This window comes from Genypterus blacodes, unplaced genomic scaffold, assembly GCF_046128005.1.
Source record: "Genypterus blacodes isolate CSIRO-AG114 ecotype Tasmania unplaced genomic scaffold, CSIRO-AGI_Gbla_v1 ptg000115l_1, whole genome shotgun sequence".
NCBI lineage: Eukaryota > Metazoa > Chordata > Actinopteri > Ophidiiformes > Ophidiidae > Genypterus > Genypterus blacodes.
This window is the reverse complement of record NW_027466919.1, coordinates 248,183-263,917: the sequence shown is the minus strand read 5'-3', so window position 1 is coordinate 263,917 and position 15,735 is coordinate 248,183. Positions and strand designations below refer to the sequence as shown.

General features: G+C 40.7%; 1 protein-coding gene across 1 annotated transcript; it reads left to right on the top strand.

Moving 5' to 3' along the window:
- The first annotated feature begins 3,807 nt into the window (after positions 1 to 3,807).
- LOC143009761 (high-affinity choline transporter 1-like) lies at positions 3,808 to 10,255 on the top strand. Its single transcript, XM_076161827.1, has 8 exons — positions 3,808 to 3,998; positions 4,882 to 4,998; positions 5,287 to 5,442; positions 6,171 to 6,319; positions 6,689 to 6,832; positions 7,262 to 7,415; positions 8,314 to 8,528; positions 9,080 to 10,255. Exons 1-8 carry the CDS (start codon positions 3,815 to 3,817, stop codon positions 9,620 to 9,622), a joined length of 1,662 nt encoding a protein of 553 aa, XP_076017942.1. The 5' UTR covers positions 3,808 to 3,814; the 3' UTR covers positions 9,623 to 10,255.
- The last annotated feature ends 5,480 nt before the right edge of the window (positions 10,256 to 15,735 follow it).

The window sequence follows — 15,735 nt, the reverse complement described above, 5'->3', positions numbered from 1 at the left end:
TCTTTTGAGTTTCTGCTGCGCTGAATTGTGTAAAATCCTTTACATTTGCCGTTTCATAAAAAAAAGAAGAAGGGCAAAACCGTTCCTCGAGGAATGTGAGGATATAGGATCCTACCATTATGAGAAAAAAGAGGGGGCCAGTCAGGTCGAGTCTGTCCTGTCCCCCCTCAGTCAGTGAGTGAGACAGCAGACAGCGGTGAGGAGGAGTGTGCGAGTCCGGCAGAAAAACACGAAAATATGAGTGACGCCTGCACTATAAATTAGAACAGTTAGTGCAGGTTAGAGCAGGTTCCACCACAAACCTGCACAGACACATCAGAACTGTCCATCCCACAGTGCAGTGTGTCTGGTCCCAAACCAACAACAACTGCTGCGGCATCGACTAGTAGTGCAAGTATTACCACTCCTACTGCAAAGTAAGTCAGTTTATACCAAAGCGGATGACCCCAGCCAAACAGCATAGCGATGAGGAGTTGGCCTTAATGGTTGCCACTGATTTTCCCGCCCTTTTCCATTGTGGAGGACAAAGGTTTTAAAGTTTAAAGTTTTGTTAAAGCCTTAAATCCCACTTACACTCTACCCAGTAGAAAAACACTGTCCCAAACAAGGATCTCAAAATATGACACAGAACGTGCATTATGGCAAGACAGGGTGAAAAAAAGCTCCATCAGTTTGCCTGACAACTGACTACTGGACCTCCAGAACCACCTGCTCTTTCATGTCTGTGACTGGCCACTTTATTGAAAACTACAAGATGACATCTTGCCTGCTGGACTGACACCCTGCAGAAAACTTGGCAGAGGAGCTATGAAGAGTGGCAAATGAGTGGCAAGTACAGGACAAAGTGGTGTGCTGTGTGAGTGATAATGCTGCAAACATCACCAAAGCCATAAAAAATTCTGAAGTGGACCCATGCACCACCCATGTCTGGCGCATACATTACACCTGATGATTAGAGATGCCCTGAAGGTGGTGAAAAAAAACCTTGGACAAGGTAAAGGCTATTGTGGAGTTTTTCCACAGAAGCACAGTTGTTGTTGTTCATTTGTTTTTGTGTTAAATTACAATAAAAGTTTGATTAAACTTTTAAACAAAAGTAAGAATGCCTGCTTTTGTAACAGAACAAATGCACAATTAGGCAATTATAAGGCTTCCCATAAAAACACTGAATGCAAAATGGGTTTATCAACACACAAACCATACATATTAGCCAAGTTAGGCTAAAATATGAGGCTACAGATGATATTAAATTTAGGAGCCGTGTGGGAGCCGAAAGAGCCGGCTCTCTGAAAAGAGCCAAACTTCCCATCACTACTGCTGCTAAAGATTCATTCGCGAGTCATTTTGGATTGTTTTTATTGCTGCGATAGAGTGAAAAGTAGAAATACTTATTCTATACATACAAAATAGAAGAAAACTATACTACTACTTTTACAATCAGCGTGGTCTCTCTGTTTTATGTCAGCTCTACTTGAGCCAAGTGGTCCTGACATAACCTATAAATGGATGTGCATGGACAACTGAAGTTCATATTGCAAATGTTAACTTCTATTTAACTATCTTTTTACAAAACACATTATGAACAACCTGAAATTTCGTGAAAGTAAAATAAGTCCAATTTCAAAATTAGAAAATAATAACAATAAGGTATAAATAAAACAACTTGTCAAGATGTAGAAATTATTTTAAATGTACATACATTTCCACATCTGTGTAGAAATGTGAGCTGAACTGACTCACTAGCCGTGGATAACTCCAAAAAAGTCTCGGAGGAACATAGAGTGGACAGTCGCCTGGACAGTTACAATTTGCTTTCACCGACAACAATACAGGATAGAAATAATAATAATTAATAATAATGTGCTTCCTATACGGCGAGAAATTATAACATATAAGAGAAGAAGAAAGCACGATGTTCAAAGATATTTCCAAAACAAACACACAGCATTTACTGAAAAGTACCAAGCTGGAAATTAAGGTAAAAGAACGATTTGGATACTTCTGTGGAAAGCTGGGGAGAACAAATCGATCAAGAAGATCGATTTGAGAGATCGTAAGGCACGGAAAGCCTTTCACAGGCGGAGATTACATGAAGGAATCATTTACTAAAATATCAGAGAATCTATTCTCCGAAAATCACCTTTGTTAAACGCTGATCTGACGCTGATGTGGAAACGCTGCATTTAAGTGGCGGGATAACGTAACTTCGTGGGACACAAAATCGACATGCGTTGTGGGAAATGTAGTTTATGGACAATGTACACTTAAAAGCGGCACAGACGTTTATTTTGCTCTTGCGGGCCACATCAAACCACATAAACGACCTGACGGGCCCACGGCCTTGAGTTTGACACCTGTGCTTTAAACTATTCAAAGCAACATTTATACTATTGAAGCAAGAGGGTGCTGGTTAGATTCCCAGCCAGGTCCTTTCTGTGTAGAGCTTGCATGTTCTCTCTGTGTTTGGGTGTGTTTCCTCCGGGTGCTCCAAAGTCCTCCCACCCCCAAAGACATTCAGGTGAAGCGTGAACTCTAAATGTCACTTTTCTTTCTGTCTGCTATGTCTCTGTGAGGTTGCCCTGCTGGTGCCTGGTGACTTATCCAGGCTGTACCTCTTGTCCAATGACCACTGGGCTAGGCTCCAGCACCCCTGCCACCCTGAGAGGACAAGAGACGATGGAGAATGAATGAACACTCTGGAAATGATTGGTGGATTGGGTTTCAGCTTTTGTATAATTGGTCATCATTCAAATCCAGAAGATAATTTTGGATCTCACAGTGCAAGCTCTGGATCAGAACTGGTTTTGGATGTATTTGAATAAGAAACAAACAGTTACGTCTGTTTTCAAGAATACATAGTAAAAGCCAGGCTAACTCCCAGGACAGACCCTACTGCCACCACCACTAAGAGGTTTTATGGTCCTCTGTCTAATTTGGTGGATAACAAATATTAACTGTATGTTCAAAATTTCCAAAATGATTTTTACCAATGATGTTATCCTGGCTACCTTTGAAGTGGAAAGCCTTGAAATAAACATGCTACAACATGAATGCATAGGCCCTTAAATCAAACTGGTTCACCAAGTGAACAGATGGTAGTCAGCAGTACATTTCTTGAAGCATGCCTTCCTCTCATTTAATTGGATAATTACACACAGGTGAAAGGTACAAGAAGGCAGAGTAAAGATCACATGAAAGATGATTTTGCTTCTATTCATGCATACACTTATTCCAGGCATGGATCCAACTTTCACACCCAAAGCAGTTAGAGGTGCAATGTCTTGCTCAACAACATTTGGATAACTCACTTGAAGGAAAAAACAAATCCATCTATCATGAGATAATGGATGATGTTTTACTCAAGAAACATTTTGTTTCTTACCGTTCTCACCACTCTAAGAAGCATAGGACATAGAAATGGGAAAGCCATAGCAGCAAGGCATTAGCACACTCATACATCCGCATCAGAGCTTCAGAGGCTGAATCTCAATGAAACCTACTGGGAAATTTAAATATATACTGTTTAGTGGGGATATTCACCGTGAAAGGTCACTCAACGATTAGCAGCATGATAAATAAGTAGGGGTGATTTAATCGCTTTTATCCAGAGCAACAAACGACCACTAACCAAATTGAATCTAAAAACAATGTAAACTACAATGTAGCAATAATGACAATGAATCTAAATTCTAGTGAAACAACAGCACATAGGGGCCCTGAGGCAGTGTAGAGAGGCGGTGCGAGAGGCGGAGCCTGCCTCACAGATTTAATACAACTTGCAGGGGAGGACAGTCATACGGTCTCAGTGAACATCATGGCTGTTAACATTGCAGGAGTCATAGCAATAGTTGTTTTCTATCTGCTGGTCCTTGGAACTGGCATATGGGCTTCCTTCAAGGCCAAAAGAAAACAAAAGAAGCATGCAGCAAACAGCATGGATATGACCCTGCTGGCAAACCGAAACCTCCACCCTGTAGTGGGGATCTTCACCATGACAGGTGACCATATGCTTCATTACACAAAGGTTGAAAGAGTCTTGACATATTTGAGGCAAAATGCTTTACACCTGAAACTGAAATTGAACTTGATTGTAGTTTAAGTGTGATGTGGCTGGATGCAAAATATTACTGCAATTCTCAAAACTTGTCTAATTTCTCAACATATTAATTTCTTTTTGTGTGACATCTCACTGTTACTTTAGTTTATTGGACTTATTGAATGCTATCATCTACCAGTTAGGTATCAATTTGATGATGATTTTCCATTCTCATTTGAGACACCATGCTGTTAGCATTTCTCAGCAACATTGGATTTCAAGTCAAATTATTATCTAATTAGTATCTTAAGTATCTTGAATTAATGACTTTGAGAGGCAACTATAAAGTTTAAAGCTAGAGAACTCTCTCTCTCTCTTTCTCTCTTTCTTTCTCTCTCTCTCTCTCTCTCTCTCTCTCTCTCTCTCTCTCTCTCTCTCTCTCTCTCTCTCTCTCTCTCTTGGCTCCCAGGCCATTTGAGGAGGAACAATCTTTCTCTCAATTACCTCACTCAAGGTTTTGCTTATACAGTAAGTCTTCTTGGAGACATTCTATGTGGAATTGGGCTTTACAATTATATTCATGAACTTAATGAAGTCATTTGAATCAATTAAAGTGACAATACCAATTGCAGCTGCTAAAACAATAACACAGCTCTGGTCCATGGTTTTTACAGACAGAAATTGACTGAAACCTTTAAAACAAGCACCTGGCTGTAACCTTGCCAAGTTCCTGGAATCTGATAATGTGGAAACATTCATGAACTTGTTTGATTGCCTTGAATAAGTCTTTCTGGTTCTCTTTCTTTAATGAACTAATTCTCTGTATTTGTGTATCCACCTTGTAGCTACATGGGTAGGAGGAGGCATGATCGTTGGCACCAGTGAGATGGTGTACTTGCCCTCGATGGGACTTAACTGGGCTGTCACAATGTTAATTGCATACTCTGCATCATTTATCATTGGTGAGATTTTGTAAATATAATAAGCATAATATTTACCTGTGTCTGTTTCAGTGTCAATGTGTGACACCTGCTCTGCCTGTTTTAAAAGCTCCTCCTTCACCCAGCAGTACGCTCTTCACCCTGCAGGACAAGAGCCTGTTTAATACAATGTAGCCTGTAGTGACCACAACTTCATATCTTATAAATAATACTAGTTTTTCATGAAGTACAATATCTGCTGTTCTGTTTACTGTTTCTTCTCTTAAGGATATGTATAGTATAATGTTTACATTCTCATTTCTTACAAAGGTGGCTTGTTCTTTGCTCAGCCAATGAGAGACAGAAGATATGTGACAATGATGGATCCTTTCACCATCAAGTATGGAAAAGGATTAACAGCTCTTCTGTCCCTGGGTTCACTTGCACTGGATATTACGTGGGTGCCTGCAACACTCATGGGTTTAGGTACAGTAAGGATTTTTCCGACATACCTCCCCATTTACACCCTCTCTTTGTTTAAGATAAGATAAGATTTGTTATAGTAGGGACTGTCAAGGCTTGCCATGGACCAGCCCCTAGTTATGCTGCTATAGGCCTTGACTGCTTGGGGACTTCCCATGATGCACTAAGGTCCTCTCTTCTCCTTCTATCTCTATCTGTGCACATCCATGTTTCTTTGCCATCTTGTCTCACAGCTTCTTGTGGAACCTGTCCTGTAGAGATGAAAACCCTGTCCATCTCAAAATCCATGCATTCTTTCGCATTAATTTCATTAGTCATATTCACAATACTATTATCATTGTTGTTGCTGTGCTTCTGTGTTGGGGTTAGGGTTAGTTAGGTGGACGGCCTCTGTGTGACTCTGTGTGTCTCATTCCTTTCTCTCCCAAACCAACTGGTTAACCTAGCTAGGTGGGCGGCCAACTGCCTAGCTTTAGTTCTCCCTTCATGCATAGATTTGGACAATATGAGGTAACAACCAAGTAACTTGCAAAAGCAACTCAATCCAGTAAAGAGCAAATTAAATTAATTTTTGACAACAAATGTCTTGCTTCCCCCATGTCTTCGAGTATTTTACTAAATGTTTGGCTGTCAGGCTTAATATTTGAAAGTGGTGTGCATTTATGTACATTAGGCCTATTAAGTGTGTGTGTGTGTTTGTGTGTGTGTGTGTGTGTGTGTGTGTGTGGTAGGTGTAACCTTAAGTGTGATTCTGCAGTTGCCCCTCAATGTCAGCATCTGGATCTCTTCTGTTGTGGTCATTATCTACACACTGCTGGGAGGTCTCTACTCTGTGGCCTACACAGACATTATACAGCTCATCCTCATGTTCGTTAGCTTGGTAAGTTTCGTTCTTTTAAACATTTTCAGTGAGCATTATTTTAATAATAATTTGACATATTTGACTTTGGAAGGATCAAAGTAAGGGATTTCTTTTTGGGATCAAAGTGATGAGGTGCCAAACGAATCTGACATTCTGATGCATTCCAGTTTGACCAAACACATCTACAGAACAAATGACTTCTTTCTCTGGTTTTGTCATGTAACCTACAGACATAACTGGCCCATGTCAGTGGGTTGGAATCTGATCTTTGTTCTGATATGAAGGTTCAAACAGTTACAGTTATTTGTCCCTGTGCAAGCAACCGAAAAAAACATTTGTTTATATTCAAGCTTAAGAGATGTGTTTGTCATTCATGTGTTCCTGCAGTGGCTCTGTGTGCCCTTCATCCTGATGAACCCTGCCTCATTGGACATCACTCAGACAGGATTTAACAACACCCTCCATGCTCCCTGGTTTGGTAAACTGGAGGCAAAAATGACTGGAAGGTGGATTGATTATTTCTTATTTTTGGTAAGAGAAAGTAACAACACCTGTGCCATCTATAATCCAGACATTCTGAACTGAACTTTGATCAAAGGCTTTTGTTCATTTCCACTTAAACTTTAAGCTAGTTAATGTAGACAACTTGGGTGTTGACATGAACCAGGTAGATGGACACGAAAGCAGACAATGAGAAAGTATGATGAAGCTTTAATCATGTAGTTATGTTAGTTACATTATGTGACCTGAGATGCTTGACATCAACACTGCTGCATCTCCTGGCTCAAGCATGAGCACCTGGCAAATCCTAGCACTTGAATGGTCAGTATCAGTGGGACTGTACAATGGCAGCAGGGAAGGGAGGAAAGCAGACAGGAAGTGAAGCACTGGAGCTGAGACAGTTACTCTGGATTTCTTTAAGCAGAATCATTAAAATCATCATTCAATTTTACTTTCAAGGCACTTGGGAGTATGGGATATCAAGCCTTTCACCAGAGGACCTTGTCTGCTTCATCTTCTGCTGCTGCCAAAACTGCATGCTATGCTGCTGCTTGCATTATCCCAATATTTGTGATACCCTCTATACTGATTGGGGCGGTGGCAGCATCGACAGGTATGTCTGCATCATGGAATGAACTGTTTCTTTGTTAGGAAACAGACACTTTGTGTTTTCACATGTGTGGTTCTCTCTGGTTCAGTCAGTTATTACCCCCCTTGGTGTGATTCATTTGGAAAGGTCTGAACTATGCAATTCCACTGCTGACTAAAACAACCACATTGAAACTGGTTTAAGCAGCTGGTCTCTGATCTCAAAAGTTTCTGCATCTCTGGAACGCTTGTTGTGACCCAAAAGTAGTTCTGAACCAAATTGCAGAGCGACATGTTCATTGATTAAGAAGAGAAGTCTCGGTTTGCATTGTTGACCTTATGCAAGACTCCACCTAGCTTTAGCAAAACAAATAGATGCAATGGAAAGTTTGGAGATTTTGAACCTGACCTGGACAAAGGCACAGCAGCCCAGTGGGCAAATAATGCTAAAGCCTGTAAAATAACACCAGATTGTAATGTTTGTTTTAGTTATGGTGGCTCCACCATTGTGCTGTGCTGGGTGGGGTTGATGTGCATGGAGTCATGTTTGACACTGGCTCTTGGATGCTGTCTTACTGTGATTAAAGGTTCAACACAGAAAGAAGGAGCACTCTAATTAAAGATTAGTATCAGAACTTAATGAGGTGAAGTGTGTGTGTTTTGACTTTTTTTTAACCAACTGTAGGTTTAAACATTGTGTTATCACGACATAACTACATGGTGTCACAAGATAAGTAATAAAGGGATTGGCAAAATGAAGCAGAATTTCCTCACCATCAAATTGTCCATTAGTTTCTTGAGTCAGGACACCTTATTGTGTATTATAGGATGCTTAACTTCACAGGCCATTTTGTAAAAGAAAATGAAGGAATACCTGTGAAAGAATCTTTGTAACCATTTATCATCATCTTTCTTTTCTTCAGACTGGAACCTGACTTCATATGGTTCTCAATCTCCATTTGAACGTGGGGAGGCAGCTCTCATCATGCCCATCACCTTGCAGCAGCTCACACCATCCTACATCTCCATCATTGGTATTGCTGCCGTTGCTGCTGCTGTTATGTCATCGGCTGACTCTGCTTTGCTGTCTGTAGCCTCCATCTTCACTTCTAATATCTATAACATCCTCAGGCCTCAGGTGAAAAAATATGCATATTTCTAATTTCACACACTATGGAAAAGTGGTCAGTAATTTGATCACTTTTTAATTTTGTCATGGTTGAAACAGTGGGTGGCACAGCGGTGCAGTAGTTAGCGCTTGTGCCTCACAGTAAGAAGGTTGTGGGTACGAGACAAGGGCCTTGCTGTGTGACCTTTCCAGGTACTCCGGCTTCCTCCCACATTCAGGTTAATCTGGTGACTCTAAATTCACCTTAGGTGTGAATGTGAGAGCGAGTGTTGTTTGTGTCTATGTGTGCCCTGTGATGGACTGGCGATCTGTCCAGGATGTACCCTGCCCCTGCCCGTTGACAGCTTGGATTGACTCCAGCGACCCACTAGTGGATAGGTGGTAATAGATAATGGATGGTTGAAACAAAGACTGAAGAGAAGTGAACATAGTGCAGAGAACCAATTAAGAAAAGTGTAGAGAAATTAAATGGGTAGTGAAGGATATGATTGTTGAATATTTCAGTCTCTGCTCATTCCAACTGACCAGTTCTTCCTCCCTTCTTCTCTCCTCTCATTCAGGCACCAGAAAGAGAAAAACAGTGGGTGATCCGAGTTGTTGTGGTGGTAACAGGTTTGGTTGGTACATCCCTCACAAACTTAAAAAACAGCATCACCCTGTTCTGGTTCCTTTCCGCAGAGATAGCCTACATCGTAATCTTCCCTCAGCTCGTCTGCGTCCTCTTCTTCAACATCTCCAATGGTTACGGGGTTGTTATGGGCTTGCTGGTGGGGTCTGTATTAAGACTGTTGAGTGGCGAACCATCATTAGGGCTGCCACCTGTACTCCACTTCCCAGGATGCACTCTTGAGGATGGTGTTTACATCCAGTATTCTCCAGTTAAGACCATCTCCATGCTGGCTGCCTTTGCTTCCATCCTGTTGTTCTCCTACCTGGCTTCTCTGATCTTCAACAAAGGACTACTTCCAGAGAAGTGGGATGTGTTTAAAGTTCAAGTGCAGCAACCTGCACAACCTTTGACACCACTAACTGGACCCTCAAGATGCAAAGAGAATGAGCCTCACCAAGAGGCCTCAGAGCCAATGATTACCACCAAATGTTAGCATTTACACTGTATATGAAGTCCCTACAAGGCTTTTAAGGCAGCAACCAGAACAGCATCCATCAGCCTACATCCACCTGACCTTCTAAATGTGTTCCTTTTTTTGTTCTCTACCTTTTCTCTATCTTCAACAAAGGACAACTTTCTAAGATGTGTTACATTTTTCAAGTAAAAACTCGTCACCTCAGTCACCAGCACCCATAGGCACTGCTGAAGGAAACAATAACACAGCAGTAACTGCAATAAAAAGTAATGTAAAACATTAAGACAACTTTTTACTTGGACTATCTTAATTTCTTCACTTCTCACAACAATTTCCACAACAATCACTGGTTAACTAGCTTAGATAATGAGAAACAATAATAAATATGCTACTTTTACTCACCTCTAACTGCCAGTAGCATCACCCAGGCTTTGACATAAGTAATGTAAACATTACTTTTTGCTTGGTGACGGATTCATGTTTCACCAATCCAGCAGCAGCGTCTTTCTGGTTGCAGATCAAACTTTAAAATGCTGATTTTGCTTGAGAATTCTGGATTTCTTATTAAATGCAATGTATTCCAGTGGGAGTTAAGATCATCTCGTGAACAAACCCTTGTCAGATATTCAATCTAAACTTAAAAACAGAACATGGACCTGATATCAAAGGCAGTTTTGAAAAGCTAATTTCTATGTGTGAATCCATCTGCAGAGTTGCTTTATTATTTGTTTTACCATTCTTGTAAAATAAAGGTAAAAGGTAAATAAATGATGTAATTGCTTTCTTACTTTCACAATGTGACACAGATTAAGTTTTTTTTTCAAAGCTAGAAAAGAACCCTTTAGGATTTCCTGCATTATTTACTTGCTGAATATGGTCTCATCTTAAGTCATTTGGACAGGCACATTATGCAGATACTTGTGGCATACATATAATTGTTTACTTTATGTCTTTAGCGGACATAATGTTGACTCTTTTCTTTTTAAGCAATGATAAATGCCCCCAAACATCTCATGTGGCTGCTGATCAGACCTGCAGAAGAGTGAAGAGGAATGTCAGCTGCAAATGTCTAAAACTGCTTCAGTTCATCAATGCCATCGATTCATATAGTATTCAACCAAATGATGCTGAATATAATCATGAATGTTGCCTGTGTGATAACGATGCACAAATAGTCTGACCAAGTAGTGAAACAAAAATCATAGACATTAAACAGTGAGCTCATCGGCTTTTTTTACTTACATTTCAGTTCTGTCTGTGATCAGGTATGTCAGGTTTAGCAAGTCCCATAAGGTTTCAGATGCCTGTGTCTCAATCTGGTCTACTCAATATGTGAGTTTATGGGGTTAGGTGTGGCTGGGTCAGGACTGTCAAGGACTGTCAGTTGACTGTAGCACAGAATGTAATTCTGTCTTTGTGTCTTCATTTTGTACGTTATGTTAACGTATATTTGAGTGTGCAAGGTTAAATGGGTGACTCCTAAGGTCAGTAAGACGGTTGATCGGTTGATTTATCAATTCTCAAGCTGCCACATATCAAAGTGATCAAGGGCAACAATATTACTTGTGTTTGTAATATAATTCCCTGTATTTTGCACATTAAATACATTCATTTGACCTTAGTAGTTACACATTACACGTTCCAAAGCTACCAAAGGCACTGTGAGTTAAACATGTTGGGACTGTTATATGGCTAGTTAGTAATATGCCCAACTTTTTTACATTACTGATACTTAACTTACTTTAATCTTTCTTGCCCAAAGTAAATGAAGTTGGATCAAAATGGCCTCAATGTTTGTCCTTATAAGGCTACTCTAGCAGGCACTGGTGCTCCAGTGGAAGACAAGGTATGCAACAATGGACTCATGCCAGTTCCAAAACTCAGTTTCAATCATATGTGTCGTGATTTTACCTTTATAGATCAAATTATTTACTTTGAATGCTTAATTACCTACTAAATGATTCTGAGTACATTTTATCTTTAGAAGCAAAGGTTCAGCAAATCCAGACTCAATGTGCTCGCTTACTTTTTTGTGCAGAATGCAAAAACCTTTGCTGTCCCTTTGACTTTTACAAATAACCATCAAAGTACCTTTTACACACCAACAGTCTTACCTCCGTCACAGTTCTCTATGGCATCTCATGTAGCCCAAACCATTACTTTCCCCTGTGAACTTATTCTTGATGATCACACAGTACTCGATATCTCCATATTCCTGAGGGAGAGATGAGAGATAAATACCTGAATAAACAAAAGTTACAGACAACTCAATGATCAATGTTTGCAGTAAGGATTCTCTCTGCCTGAGGTTTCTTCCTGTGAAAGGGGAGTTTTTCTTTGCCAGTGTTGCTAAGTGGATGATTATAGGGGCAATATTTAGTTCTTTCTTTAGTACGAAGACTCCGACAATATGGGCTAAGACCTAAGTAACTTGCTAAAGCAACTCAATCCAGAAACAAGAATGTTCAATTCATTTTTTACACTTACATTCAGCAACAGATGCCTTTGAGTCTGTTCGGAGGTGCGGTGCATTTATGTACTTATTTATTTAATCAGGCCTACTTTGACAATTAAGTATGTGTATGTGTGTGTCTGTGGTAGGTGTAACCCTAAGTGTGATTCTGGAGTTGCCCTTCAATGTCAGCATCTGGATCTCTTCTGTTGTGGTCATTATCTACACATTGCTGGGAGGTCTCTACTCTGTGGCCTACACAGATATTATACAGCTCGCCCTCATGTTCATTAGCATGGTAAGTTTGAGCCATGTTTAGTTCTTTTAAACATTTTCAGGTTTCATTATTTTAAAAAGAATTTGACATTCTGTTCTCTACCTTTTCTCTATCTTCAACAAAGGACAACTTCCTAAGATGTGTTGTATTTCTCAACTGAAAACTCGACACCTCAGTCACCAACACCCATAGGTACTGCTGAAGGAAACAATAACGCTGCACAACATCCCTCTGGCTTTGACATATGTAATGTAACCATTACTTTTTGCCTGGTGACAGTTCCATGTTTCACTAATCCGGCATCAGTGTCTTTCTTGTTGCAGACAAAACTTTAAAATGCTGATTTATCTTGAGAATTCTGGATTTATCATGAACTGCAAACTGTACAAGAGGACAATGTATTCCAGTGGGAGTTAAGATGTTGCTTCTCATGAACAAACTTTAAAAAAGAGAACATGGACCTGAATTCAAAGGCAGTTTTGAAAAGATAATTTCTATGTGTGAATTCATCTGCAGAGTTGCTTTATTTTTTATTCTTGTAAAATAAAGCTAAAATATAAATAAATGATATCATTGCTTACTTACTTTCGCAATGTGACACAGATTAAGTTTTTTAAAAGCTAGAAAAGAACCTTGTAGGGTGTACTGCATTATTTACTTGCTGAGCCAGTGATGTGCTCCGCTGTCTTTACCACCCCCTGGAGGGCCTTGCGGTCCTCAGCCGAGTAGCTGCCATACCAAGCAGTAATGCAGCCGGAGAGGATGCTCTCGACGGTACACCTGTGAAGTTGGTGAGAGTTTTTGTAGACATGCCAAACTTCTTGAGTCTCCTCAGGAAGTATAGGCGCTTCTGGGCAGTTTTCACTGGCGTGACAGAATGTCTCAGCCAGGTGAGATTGTCGCTGATGTGCACACCGAGGAGTTTAAAATGGGAAACTCTCTCCACCTCAGCCCCATTGAGGTGAGTGGGGGCGTGCCCCTCCTGCCGTTTCCTGTAGTCCATAATCATCTCCTTTGCCTTGCCGACGTTGAGAGAGAGGTTGTTTTCCTGGCACCAGGTTGCCAAGGCACTGACCTCCTCTCTGTAGGTGGTCTCATCGTTGTTGGAGGTGAGACCCAGGATGGTGGTGTCATCAGCAAATTTAATGATGACATTGGAGCTTCTTGTGGCCACATAGTGATGTGTGAACAGGGCGTATAGCAGGGGGATGAGTACACAGCCTTGGGGGGCTCTAGTGCTCAGGGTTAGTTTGGAGGAGGTGAGGTTACCCATTCTTACCACTTGTGGCCTGCCCGTCGGGAAGACCAGGATCCATTACATTACATTACATTACAGCCATTTAGCAGACGCTTTTATCCAAAGGGACTTCCAATTATTCCAGGGCAGCCATTATTCTGCCCCCGTGGAGCAGTTGGGGGTTGGGTGCCCTGGAGGCAAACTGGCAACTCACCAGCTACCAGTCCACTTATTGGTCCATACGGGACTCGAACTGCCGCCCCGATCCAGTTGCAAAGGGAGTTGTTAAGACCCAGGAAAACAATAACCAAAGCTCCAAACACCTAAACAAACACACAGGACAGACAGAAAAACTTATGACTATCTCGCAGCTTCTTCAAATTCAGAGAAAGCCTCAGGAAGTATGACTGTGCTGTCCTGCAACAATGACAACAATACGTCTTCTAGTCAAACAACAGCAAAAAGGGGACCAGAGGCCGTGCCGAGAGGCGGTGCCGAGAGGCGGAGCCGAGAGGCGGAGCCTGCCTCACAGTTATAATACCACTTGCAGGGGAGGACAGTCATACGGTATCAGTGAACATCATGGCTGTTAACATTGCAGGAGTCATAGCAATAGTTGTTTTCTATCTGCTGGTCCTTGGAACTGGCATATGGGCTTCCTTCAAGGCCAAAAGAAAACAAAAGAAGCATGCAGCAAACAGCATGGATATGACCCTGCTGGCAAACCGAAACCTCCACCCTGTAGTGGGGATCTTCACCATGACAGGTGACCTTATGATTCATTACACAAAGGTTGAAAGAGCCTTGACATATTTAAGGCTAAATGCTCTACACCTGAAACTGAATCCGAAATTGAACTGTATTGTAGTTTAAGTGTGATGTGGCTGGATGTAAAGAATTACTGCAATTCTCAAAACTTGTCTAATTTCTCACCATATTAATTTCTTTTTGTGTGACATCTCACTGTTACTTTAGTTTATTGGACTTGTTGAATGCTATCATCTACCAGTTAGGTATCAATTTGATGATCACTAATTTGCCATTATCATATGAGACACCATGCTGTTAGCATTTCTCAGCAGCATTGGATTTAAAGTCAAATTATTATTATTATTGCATGCAAAATGAGGATTAATAAAGTATCTTAAGTATCTTGAATTAATGACTTTAAGAGGCAACTATAAAGTTTAAAGCTAGAGAACTCTCTCTTTCTCTCTCTCTCTCTTTCTCTCTCTCTCTCTCTCTCTCTCTCTCTCTCTCTCTCTCTCTTGGCTCCCAGGCCATTTGAGGAGGAACAATCTTTCTCTCAATTACCTCACTCAAGGTTTTGCTTATACAGTAAGTCTTCTTGGAGACATTCTATGTGGAATTGGGCTTTACAATTATATTCATGAACTTCATGAAGTAAGTCATTTGAATCAATTAAAGTGACAATACCTATTGCAGCTGCTAAAACAATAACACAGCTCTGATCCATGTTTTTTACAGGCAGAAATTGACTGAAACCTTTAAAACAAGCACCTGGCTGGAACCTTGCCAAGTTCCTGGAATCTGATAATGTGGAAACATTCATGAACTTGTTTGATTGCCTTGAATAAGTCTTTCTGGTTCTCTTTCTTTAATGAACTAATTTCTCTGTATTTTTGTATCCACCTTGTAGCTACATGGGTAGGAGGAAGTATCATCGTTGGCACCAGTGAGATGGTGTACTTGCCCTCGATGGGACTTAACTGGGCTGTCACAATGTTAATTGCATACTCTGCATCATTTATCATTGGTGAGATTTTAAAAATATAATAAGCACAATACTTGCCTGTGTCTGTTTCTGTGGGGTTGAAGGTGAACCAGGGGTACAGGCGTGGCCTCGCAGCCCCAAGTGTCAATGTGTGACACTGCTCTGCTCTGCCTGTTTTAAAAGCTCTTCCTCCACCCAGCAGTACGCTCTTTCATTTCTGCCAGCCAGCAGACTCTGCAGGACAAGAGCCTGTTTAATACAATGTAGCCTGTAGTGACCACAACTTCATATCTAGATATATATAGATACATAAACATATAAATAATACTAGTTTTTCATGAAGTACAATATCTGCTGTTCTGTTTACTGTTTCTTCTCTTAAGGATATGTACAATATAAAGTTTACATTCTCATTTCTTACAAAGGTGGC